Below are 12388 nucleotides of genomic sequence, written 5' to 3'. Positions count from 1 at the left end.
ACATATAAACGTGAAAATTAACTGTAACAAGATAATTTGACAGAGCAATTAACACCACTCTTTAGCAACACAATATAACCCTGTGCTCATAATCAACAAATGATCTGTATAACATCTATGTGATAGATTATAACAAACCTAATATCAAGTGTAAAAATCAAATATAAAAATCAAAAATCAAATAATCAATGTGACATAGTGATATTAGTGGTAGTCCATAACATAATATGGTGCAGATCCTCAATGAAAAAATCTTCCACCACACCGCTGTGACTGTGAAATCCACTCCCCTTCAGCGAGCACACTCACCAGCTACTTTTGCCTTACACTCTCGTGTTCGGCTCATAGGCTTTTTCCACACACTATGGGGCAGAGTAATGACCTCCAATGACTCCCCGTCTAGTATCCAGAGTGTATATGCATAGATCTCTCCACATGAAAGAAAGAAAGGCGATCCAATAGTGCAGTAACGCAATAAAACTTTAATGAAAACAACACTCTCCTCCACCATTGAACTCACATTTCACAAATTTCAAATCAGCAAAGAATCACAGCAACCATGGTTATCACCAAGAAAAACTCTCCAAACAATGAGGACGTATGGTGGTCACGGCGGACCCAGGTCAACTCAACAGCCGGTGACACTCTCGCCCATTCACTCGAGTCTCCTGGAGCCGCTTCCCCGCTTTCCCGTATGGCGCTTCCTGTAACAGCGTCCTACGTCAAGCACGTTAGATTGCCGAATAGCCACGTCCTTCGTGACGAAACATGTCGGGGCGTGGCTATTCGGCCATCTAACGTGCCTGACGTAGGACGCTGTGACAGGAAGCGCCATACGGGAAAGCGGGGAAGCGGCTCCAGGAGACCTCGAGTGAATGGGCGAGAGTGTCACCGGCTGTTGAGTTGACCTGGGTCCGCCGTGACCACCATACGTCCTCATTGTTTGGAGAGTTTTTCTTGGTGATAACCATGGTTGCTGTGATTCTTTGCTGATTTGAAATTTGTGAAATGTGAGTTCAATGGTGGAGGAGAGTGTTGTTTTCATTAAAGTTTTATTGCGTTACTGCACTATTGGATCGCCTTTCTTTCTTTCATGTGGAGAGATCTATGCATATACACTCTGGATACTAGACGGGGAGTCATTGGAGGTCATTACTCTGCCCCATAGTGTGTGGGAAAAGCCTGTGAGCCGAACACGAGAGTGTAAGGAAAAAGTAGCTGGTGAGTGTGCTCGCTGAAGGGGAGTGGATTTCACAGTCACAGCGGTGTGGTGGAAGATTTTTTCATTGAGGAGCTGCACCATATTATGTTATGGACTACCACTAATATCACTATGTCACATTGATTATTTGATTTTTGATTTTTATATTTGATTTTTACACTTGATATTAGGTTTGTTATAATCTATCACATAGATGTTATACAGATCATTTGTTGATTATGAGCACAGGGTTATATTGTGTTGCTAAAGAGTGGTGTTAATTGCTCTGTCACATTATCTTGTTACAGTTAATTTTCACATTTATATGTTGAGGGAATTTTTAGCGCTGCTATTTGATTTCACTATTTGGGAGGGCGTGTTTATAGTGAATCATTTATGCCATATTTTCTCAATTTGATGATGACTGTCTTCACTGTGTTCCATGGAAAATCTAATGCCTTGGAAATTCTTTTGTACCCTTCTCCTGACTGATACCTTTTAACAATGAGATCCCTCTGATGCTTTGGAAGATCTCTACGGACCAAGGCCTTTGCTGTAGGATGCGACTAAGAAAATGTCAGGAAAGACCTACTAGAACAGCTGAAGTTTATTTGGGGTTAATCAAAGGCACTTTAAATGATGGAAGGTGTGTACTGACTCCTATTTAACATGAGTTTGAATGTGATTACTTAATTCTGAACACAGCTACATCCCCAGTTATAAGCGGGTGTGCACACTTATGCAACCACATTATTTTATTTTTTTATTTTTACTTCTTCCCCCCTAAAAAATTTCAGTTTGTTTTTCACTTGAGTTGTACAGTTTATAGGTCACATTAAAGGTGGAAAAAGTTCTGAAATGATTAATTTTTGTCTCATTTTTTTTCATCACAGAAACCTGACATTTTAACAAGGGTGTGTAGACTTTTTTTATCCACTGTAGGTCATTCCAGCCTTTTCCTTAGGCCTCTAATGTGTTTCATTTTTTAGTCTAGTAAAGCCCCATTCAAAAGCTGAAAACATAGAATTGAGTACTGTAAAAAAAGTATTTTAGCACTATCACAGGCATGTGAGTACATGGAGGTGTAGCAAAGTGTCCATTTACTCAGTATTTTTACAGGAAGGTGCAGGCCCCTTTAACTCCTTTTCCAACAATGCCCTGGTTCCTGGACATGCCCAGGGAAGATAAATGTCTTTACAGCCCACATTTGATTAGACAGAGTGAGCTGAGCAAGTGATCTGAAGACAAATGATAAGCCCTCCACTGTCGGAACTGGAGTGTGGGCAGATAAGCCAATGCCTAATAGCATATAGATTCTCCAGATGACCCAACTACTGTGTGGGCTTTCCTTAATTGCTAACAGCGTACTATAGTCCCCTCCTGTGTCATTGGTCCCTGGATGCCTCTAACTGTTTGCATGTGTTACCAACTCTGGAGTTCACTGAGATGGATGCTGTTTTTGAGAATATGATCAGGTAACTGTTTGTGTTCTGAACTTTTTTTACTGAAGTAATGAGTCTCAGCTATACTCTGTTGCTATAGAGTTTCATAAAGACAATGCTATATAGCTACATACCCTAATTAAGCCACAGAAACATTGCTCCACATTTGTCCATTTCAGCGTCGAGTCCATGTTTGTGCAGCTTTAGCAGTCTCATTTGTATTATTCTACAGTTCATGCGTGCTGTTTGCAAATCTGACCCCGTTTTACATTATTCTAACATTGCATCTGTTTTGTGGACCGCATGTAATGCTTACTTTCTGTCTGATCATTCTGCTGATTACCCATCTTGTTAAAAAGGCACTTAGGTTATTTAACAGATGTCTTATGAAGTTTTTTTCAGTTAGCCATACTTTGATGTGATAGGGAGGACTCTTTATCTCATTTTATTTTTTCCTCCCTTTTTCTTCTCATCTTTCTTTTTTTGTTCCGGGTCTCCCCTTTTTTTGTTTTTTCTTACCCTAATATGTTCCTTTTCATCTGCCAGCGAGCTACACAATAAAAGACCCTCTGCTTTAAGTGATGTGTAGGATGTGACCGAGTTATCACGGTTGTTACGGTCTTTGGAAACGCCCTCTCACCCCCTCTGGGTTCAGTACTTATGGGGACCTATGTGATGAATTGCTGGTCTTCTCATCCCATTTTTCCTCTCTCTCTCCAATTTTCATTTACAGGAACGATAGGGAATGTGGGCACAAGTATACAAATTTGCCTTTATACCCTATTGTTGAATATTTGCTCATTGAGCGAAGTTATGTAAGAGGTGTGCTCATCTAAATATATTCATAGGCTACATCTATACTATTTTTTTTAACTTAAATGTATTGCTATTATACATTGGCATACTTCCTTTTCTATGTTTGACAGTGTTGGAAACATGTAATCCTTTTCAAATTTTCAATAAAAATAATTGGAAAACAAAAAAGGCACTTAGGAAACAAAATTATCTTAATAAGATTGATTATCCCTGCCACAGATAGTAGAAGCTCAGAACATATTTGCAATTTGCTTTTTAAGGTATTCATCAGAGGGGTGTTATTTTCCAAAGGTGCCATGGAAAGGTCTTAAATAACTTAATAATAATACAGTTTTGAAAGGAGAAGCAGACTGAATTGTAGTTGGGGGTTTGAGCAATAGAGGCATATAGAACGGCTTCGGCCCCTTTATTTTCAAAATGGAGTATTCACCAAATTTTATCCAAACAAGTAAATCCAAGTCAATGTTAGCATTGAAATAGTTTGTTCAAAATATAGTATTAGATTTTAGCGTTTTGTGAATGACTCATGTAAAAACACACACTATTATATAACCTTATGAATGGAAGAAAATAGTGGACAAACAATGAAGCATGTGATTTTAATTAATATTCTAATACATATTGGTCTTATGAGGTGCTACTGTGCTTATTTTTGCAATATGATGTATATTTATCATAAGGACCACTTAGTTATATTGATTTAAACTACTGTCTATATGTCTACTATGTGTCTTTAACCGTAAATTTGTCCTTGAATTTAAATCTGGTCTTACTAATATAATATAACATTTTGGAATGAATATGCAAACTAAAATGCCAGCACTGGAACATAGTATAGCAAATATCTCTACAAGCACAGTGTTTTTTCCTGTACTACTCATATAAGCTGGGATAAAAGCGACCCAGACACTGCAGAACACCAACATGCTGAAGGTGATGTATTTGGCCTCATTGAAACTATCTGGTAAATTTCTGGCCAGGAAAGCCACAAAGAAACTGATAACTGATAAGAGTCCCATATAACCCAGCAGTATGGAAAATGCCACCATGGATCCTTCATTACATTGAATGATAATTTTGTCAACATACAAGTAAACATTGCTTTCTGGGAATGGAGGAGAAATGAGTAACCAAATTACATTGATTATAATTTGTATAGCTAAACAAATGAGAACCAAACAGTAAGACCTTTTCACCCCAATGAGTTTCCTCCAGGAACTTCTAGGTTTGGTGGCTTTGAAGGCAGAGTAGACCATGATAGTCTTGGCCAAAAGAGAGGATATTGCTACTGTAAAAATTATTCCAAATGATGTCTGACGGAGCATACAGGATACACATACAGGATGTCCCAGAAACAAAAACACACAGAGAAAACTCAGCATGATGGAGACCAGGAGGATGAGGCTCAGATTTTTGTTATTGCCTCTGACTATTGGTGAGTCCTGAAATATAATGAAGATAGCAAAGATAATGGTGGTTTTAAGAAAACACATTGCAGACAGGATGGAAACCAGAAGAGCCATTGTATCATTGTTGTAGGACAGATATTCCATGGACTTCATTACACACTTGTTGTGGTCATTTGGCCATTGGTCTTCTGGGCACTTATGGCATGATCCTTTGTCTAAAAATTAAGCAATTAGGTTAGGTTGTTACTGTGTTCCAAACCACCTTCATTTCTGTGAAAGAAATAGTATCATATATGTAAATTATTGGCATGAAAAAAGGAATTCCAGCTGATGATAATTTCCGGATTTTGCATACATTTAAAAAAAAAAATATTCAAAAAAAGGAGAGGACTGACTAGTGTTAGGTTAAACAAAAATTCAAATATGCTTTGAAAAATGAGTGTACCTGCAAAGATGTTCTAATTCAATTTAACCAATTCACTTTTTATGTGTTAAAGTGAGTAGTTATCTTTCTGAACACTTTGGAGGCTTTCAAATTGATGGTGCTTAATAGATAAAAGAGATAAGAATCTCAACAGTTCAACATGAAGTGAAGTGTTTTCCTAGTCCCTAACTACAGGCTTGTGGCTGCCCCAGCGTACCTACATGGGCAAGAGTCCATACACAGCAGAGTCTATAATGACAACTCCCCAGAGCTGGTGTTCTGCAGGGAGGTCTAGATATCTCATCAGACCTAAGCATGTTTACAGGCTCCTCAGGCAGGCAATCTTCAATGATAAAAGTCAGGATAGAAGGTAGCTGAAGGCAGAGAGGAGCAGAGCCCCTCTGTGTAGTTGTTTGCTGGAGGAGGCAATCTTTAGTGATGACAGTCAGGATAGAAGGTACCTGAAGGCAAAGAGGAGCAGAGCCCCTCTGTGTAGTTGGTTGCTGGAGGATCGGGTTACATCTCAACTGTCAGCCTTCCCTGCATTCCACGTGGCTGGAACTCTCTGATTAGAGCCTTCCTCCCGAATTAATGAGCATGGGGGGGGGGGGGGACAGAGCCCAGCAGAAGCATGCCAAAGCAAGACACCGGGGAAAAAAGGTCCACACCATCCGTACAATACCAGAGGTTGGTGAGTAGAGGCTCTGACACTGGACTGTTGAATATACACATCAGTAAAGTACCTGTCACTTGGTAATATTGCTAGTTTAAAGTGTTTAGAACCTGAGATGTTCACTTCATGTGAAAAAAAAACAGTAGTGCCTACGAAAAATGTGAGATAAACCTAACTACTCATTGGATTCACACCGAAAATATAGGACCCATTCACACCTGTCTCATTAGATATTTCTCCCTCTGAACACTGTAAGCATTCAAAGCAGCACCGATGGATTCCCTTTTGAATGACACTTCTATAACCTGGAGGACAGTCTTCAGAGCATGTAGATATAGGAACCTAAAAGAAAAAAAAAACTATAAATAGAAAAGTTCTGCCTGGAAAGATAAACCAGAACTGGTCAATATTTTATTAGCAAGAGATATCTTTTATTTGCCCTTGTCTCTATAGTTTCACTTTGTTACCATAGTCTGACTTTCTGTTTGTTACAGTGGCCCGAACTCATAGCTAAACTCTACCAACTGCCAGCACCCTCTGCAATAATTGTGGTCTTTCTAGTCATTGAGGTACCAGTGAGGAGGAGATGATTAATGCGCTACCCAAAAGAAACAGAACCAGCTGCTACAAACCATGTGACAAAAAAGAAAACAAATATTGAATAAATTGTAGCGCTAAAAACACACATACACTAAAGGTAAAAAAAAAATTCTAAGTGCATGTAAACATAATGTCCCAAAAGTAATATATAATCCAAAAGGACGATAGTCCGCAGTGAAAGTGAATAATCCGTGTATCAATTCTGTCTGCTTCCCAACCGTCAACTTGTATGTCATCAGCTTTAGCGAATAGATGGAATACGCTTACCAGAGAGGTTGGATTCTACTGCCATAAGCATAGAATCAATGGAGCTTGATGCCACCCAGGGCAAAGTGGTGAAGTGTTGGAGGCAAGGGTAGAGCCTCTGCAGGGCCGGGACGTCCCCTCTTTATCCACCGAAGCAGAGCCAAAATGGATTTATCCACCGAAGCAGAGCCAAAATGGATTCCAAAAAACAGAGTGGTTTCTCAGTTCCCCAGGATATGTGGAAAGAAGGAATGCTGTGACATGAAGCTTACTATATCCTTTTGACCAATGAGAATATGAAATTTCCCCATGTCCATATAGATAGTTATAGTTATAACTGCAGAGTGGGCGTCCACGTGTAGGAAGCCCGGGAACACAACTTTTTGGCTGTGTTCCCGGGCTTCCTACACGTGGACGCCCACTCTGCAGTTATAACTATATATATGGACATGGGGAAATTTCATATTCTCATTGGTCAAAAGGATATAGTAAGCTTCATGTCACAGCATTCCTTCTTCTTTCCACATATCCTGGGGAACTGAGAAACCACTCTGTTTTTTGGAATCCATTTTGGCTCTGCTTCGGTGGATAAAGAGGGGACGTCCAGAGGCTCTACCCTTGCCTCCAACACTTCACCACTTTGCCCTGGGTGGCATCAAGCTCCATTTATTCTATGCTTATGGCAGTAGAATCCAACCTCTCTGGTAAGCGTATTCCATCTATTCGCTAAAGCTGATGACATACAAGTTGACGGTTGGGAAGCAGATAGGATTGATACACGGATTATTCGCTTTCACTGCGGACTATCGTCCTTTTGGATTATATATTACTTTTGGGACATTATGTTTACATGCACTTAGAATTTTTTATTTACCTTTAGTGTATGTGTGTTTTTAGCGCTACAATTTATTCAATATTAGTCATTGAGGTAGTCTCACTGAACTGGGGAATGGCAAATGGCAGATTTTTCTAGGGGGTGGGCTAAAACACACCAATACACACACTAATGCTTACTTTAACTCCCCAATACAGTCTTGAAATTTCCAGTATTAGGACTTCTGCCTTTACACGCACATGAACTTTAATGGCATCCCAGTCTTAGTCTGTAGGGTTTAATATTGAGTTGGCCCACCCTTTGCAGCTATAACAGCTTTAACTGTTCTGGGAAGGGTGTCCACACGGTTTAGGAGTGTGTCTATGGGAATGATTGACCATTCTTCCAGAAGCACATTTGTGAGGTCAGGCCCTGATGTGAACGAGAAAGTCTCTGCTCTACTTCATCCCAAAAGTGTTCTATTGAGTTGAGGTCAGGACTGGTCCAAATCATTTGGTGGAGGGGGGATTATGGTGTGGGGTTGTTTTTCAGAGGTTGGGCTTGGCCCCTTAGTTCCAGTGAAGGGAACTCTTAAGGCATCAGCATACCAAGACATTTTGGACAATTTCATGCTCCCAACTTTGTGGGAACAATTTGGGGATGGCCCCTTCCTGTTCCAACATGACTGTGCACCAGTGCACAAAGCAAGGTCCATAAAGACATGGATGAGCGAGTTTGGGGTGGAGGAACTTGACTGGCCTGCACAGAGTCCTGGTCATAACCTGATAGAACATCTTTGGGATGAATTAGAGTGGAGTCTGCGAGACAGACCTTTGCATCCACATCAGTGCCTTGAAGCTGTTATTGCTGCAAAAGGTGGGCCAACTCAATATTGAACCCTATGAACTAAGGGATGCCATTAAAGTTCATGTGTATGTAAAGGCAGATGTCCCAATACTTTTGGTAATATAGTGCATACAGTATCTCCATTTAATACCAGACCAGATGAAGGGACACTTGTGGGTCCTGAAAAATTGAATTCTTTAATTTGCAATGTTTAATTGATGCTAAGAAAGATGGTTTTACTTCAGAAGATTTACAGCGGTCAAATCCCATCCTGATAATCTGGCTGCTGGCCCTGTACTGTTCAGTGAAAGATGGATGGTGACAAGACCCTCAAAAACAGCAGCTTTACAGTGCAAACAGGTTTTGGGAGACAATTACAGGTTTACCTTAATGGGATTAAATTCATCTATACTCCTCTGCGTTGTAATATTCTGAAATTAACTTTATATATGATGATATGATAAAATGAAGAGGTAGTGGGGGCTGGGTGATACTGGCACTGCGGTATTTTATGGCCCATATAAAATGGACATGTAGCTAGCTCACGACCATGACTTGAAATGGTGCACATGCCATTCAATTACGATGAGGTGCACTAGGTCTTCTAGAATTTAAATAATGTCCCTGATCTGCACTGCTGAGGGTAAGTTACTTTACCCAAAACTTGTACATTACTCTGGACTGCTGTAGTTTGGATTAGTGTTTGCTTATCTCTCTGTGGAACACCACTAATCAGATTTTTCAGCTTCATAGAAAAGTAAATTAAATATCACTTTTGAATAGTGTTTGCCATTAAAGCCTAACTCCATTTAAACATTTTATAAATAAAAAATAAACAGCTTAGCAACATTTTTTTTTTAGATGAAACTTTTGCTGTAATACTCACCCTTATTCCAGAGCTATCCTCACAGTAATTCCTTTCTACCAGACACCAACAGCCTTCCAGGCCTGGGATCAGAGGTGTTGAATGATGCTGAATGTCAATTAACTCTCTTCTTCTGATCTCAGATAGGAATGAGCTTGGGTGTGACTCTGGGTTGGATCCTAACCCATGTTCGGACAATCCCTGAAGTTGTCTGTCAGTGCCGCATAGAAATCAGTTGTCAGTTGCATGAACACAAAGGGGCAGGGATGTTCTAGACATCAATGACCAAATATGATTACATGGCGATATTAAGTTAATGATGTCACAGGCACCACTACCCCTTTGTGTACCATACTGGTCCAAGAACAGATGCCTTCTGGGTTCAGTCAAACCCAAGTTTGTACTGAAACCACGCTCACCAAAAATCCCAGGCATGACATCAGAATACTAAACAGTCCTTAAGCATAATTATGTGAGTACTGTTCAGCATAGCATTAAATAATTGTCCACTGCCTGTAGAAAAGGTATGACCTGTGATGTTATTGGACTGACCAGAAGGCCTTGAAACAAAGTTACATGTAATTTAATTATCACAAAACATACATACTGTACAGAGAGAAGACCATAAGAATACTGACCTCCTTATATTTCCAGATGATGTTATTAAAGAGATCAAGCTGATCTTCTTTGAGAAATTTTGGACAAAATATTCCAACCTTCTGGAAACCATATTGCACATCATTAAGAAATACGTAATTAAATATGAAATATAATGTGGCCATCTCCCCTCTCTCATTAAAGAAGATTCTCCATCCAGTGAGATCTTTGAAATTAAGTCTTCTTATAAAGTGCTGCAATAACAACCACATCTCTATGTTTCAGGAGACCAAGGAAGTTTGTGGAATATAGTGGTGAAAGTGTGTGTAGTTTGAATTCAAATTGGGCAGGATAGTAGAACATTGCAACAATGAAATGCCAACATAGGCAGTTTAATAGCAGATGAAAAGTTGGACATGGAATTTGAAATGTGTGTATCCCAAATTGAAAGAACAACTAAACTAGGACATATAACCATAAATGGAATAAAAATCATGAAAAGTATGAAACAAAACCCCCCTGCCAGGTCCACACTTACACCACCCAGGTCACGGGCAGATTCCTTAGCTTCCCCAGCTTCTTCTCCCGGCCAATCAGATTCCTGTCCTGATTGGCCAGGAAGAGAAGCAGGAAGACAATAGCGAATAATGATTGGGTGGGCTCAGGTGAATCCCGAGCCTAACCTTTTTGAAGCCAATTAGAGCCTCAGGCTCTAATCATGTGCTTCGAAAAAAAAAAAGCTTGTAGAAATCTATGCGTCGGGCGCCCGCCCTGCATTGAGATTAGGGGCAGGCGCATGGAGATTAGGGGGGCAGGCATTTATGGAATGGCTACCGCTGACTGGCTGCATGTTTGGGGTCGTTGTCCTGCTGCAGAATAAATTTGGGGCCAATCACACACCTCCCTGAATGTATGGCAGGATGGATAAGTCTCAGTCTGTATTTCTTAGCATTGAGGACACCATTGATCCTGATCAAATCCATTTGCAAAAATGCAGCCCCAAACGTGCAAAGAACCTCCACCATGCTTTACTGTTGCCTGCAGATATTCATTAGTGTACCTCTCTTCAGCCCTTCAGCAAACTGCTTCCTACTACAGCCAAATATTTCACATATTAACACCTGCATTTCCTCACACCTGCCTAAAACTTTTCCACAGAACTGTGGGGCAGGGTATTATACTCCCTATAATACTAATTCATGAGAAACACAGACCTTCAATGAAAAAAACTAAGGTATATTATGCAATAAAAATCCACTACAGTGTATTTTTTTTAGCTGCAAGTATTGAGAATTTAAATCAAGCCTACTTATAGTGGAATAGTGTGAAATAGCTGTAATCATGTGGCATGAACTCATCGTCAGATACTGCTGCCATGATGATCCTTCCTTGGCAGCTCACCTCCCTGCATCAATCAGCATGAATAACCACCCAACTAGGGAACATTTCTTAGTATCAGGAGGCTTGGATTTAGAACCAATTGCTGCAGAAAAGTGATCTGTTGAGGGAAGGATTTGCCTGTGAGGGATCACCCATAGATAGACCTAATAGTGGTGCTGAGGTACAAAGAAAAAAAGCAGTAAGACTGATGCCTCGTACACACGAGTGGACTTTTCGATGGATTAGGTCCGAACGGACTTGGACTCACACGATCACACCAAAGTCCGACGGATTTGTACGTAATGACGTACGACCGGACTAAAATAAGGAAGTTGATAGCCAGTAGCCAATAGCTGCCCTAGCGTCAGTTTTAGTCCGTCGGACTAGCATACAGACGAGCGGATTTTTTAACCGGATTTGAGTGTGTCGGAAAGATTTGAAATATGTTTTATTTCTAGGTCCGTCTGACTTTTGGGAAAAAAAAGTCCGCTGGAGCCCACACACGATCGAATTGTCCAACAGAGTCCGGTCTGCCGGACCAAGTCTGCCGTAAAGTCCGCACGTGTGTACGCGGCATAATAGACATTTGGAAGAAGAGTGGAGATGTGAGAGGTGTATTCAATGCAGCTTTAACTTCCTTAACAAGATATCCCTGCTTTAGATCAATGAAGCATGCATACCTTGTTAAGAAAAGTAAAGCTCCATCTAATACACATCTTGCACATTTAACACACATTTAAGTGCCTACATGAGATGGTTGTTACGCTGAAAGTATTACTCACAGTCACCAGTTTGGCTAGCCCATGGTTTCCTAAATGTTTTAGGTGATCTTAGGCCACAGTAATATCATTTGCATCCCTCTCTACTTAGTATGTATCCCCTATAAGTAAACCAAATGACCATGCCTTATCAGTAGTTCATTTCACCTGGACAAGGTTTCTGTTTGAAAAGAAACAAATTGGGAGCCCTTTATTGCTCTTCATTGCTCATCCATGCTCTCACGGCGCTCCATAGCAACCACAGTGTATTTTTTCAGATAGAAGGGCAAATGCTTTTTTTTTCATTCCTTGCCACA

At 40.3% G+C, this 12388-nt stretch overlaps 1 protein-coding gene across 1 annotated transcript in view; it reads right to left on the bottom strand.

Moving 5' to 3' along the window:
- Positions 1-4145: 4145 nt before the first annotated feature.
- Positions 4146-12388, bottom strand: part of LOC141128088 (extracellular calcium-sensing receptor-like) — a 29658-nt gene continuing 21415 nt past the window's right edge. Inside the window, exon 6 of the mRNA XM_073615159.1 lies at positions 4146-5083. Coding sequence (XP_073471260.1) covers positions 4146-5083 — 938 coding nt within the window. The remainder of the gene's footprint in view (positions 5084-12388) is intronic.

This window comes from Aquarana catesbeiana, linkage group LG01, assembly GCF_042186555.1.
Source record: "Aquarana catesbeiana isolate 2022-GZ linkage group LG01, ASM4218655v1, whole genome shotgun sequence".
Classification (NCBI taxonomy): domain Eukaryota; kingdom Metazoa; phylum Chordata; class Amphibia; order Anura; family Ranidae; genus Aquarana; species Aquarana catesbeiana.
Note: the sequence above shows the minus strand (reverse complement) of the source record. Positions and strands in the feature narration are given on the sequence as shown.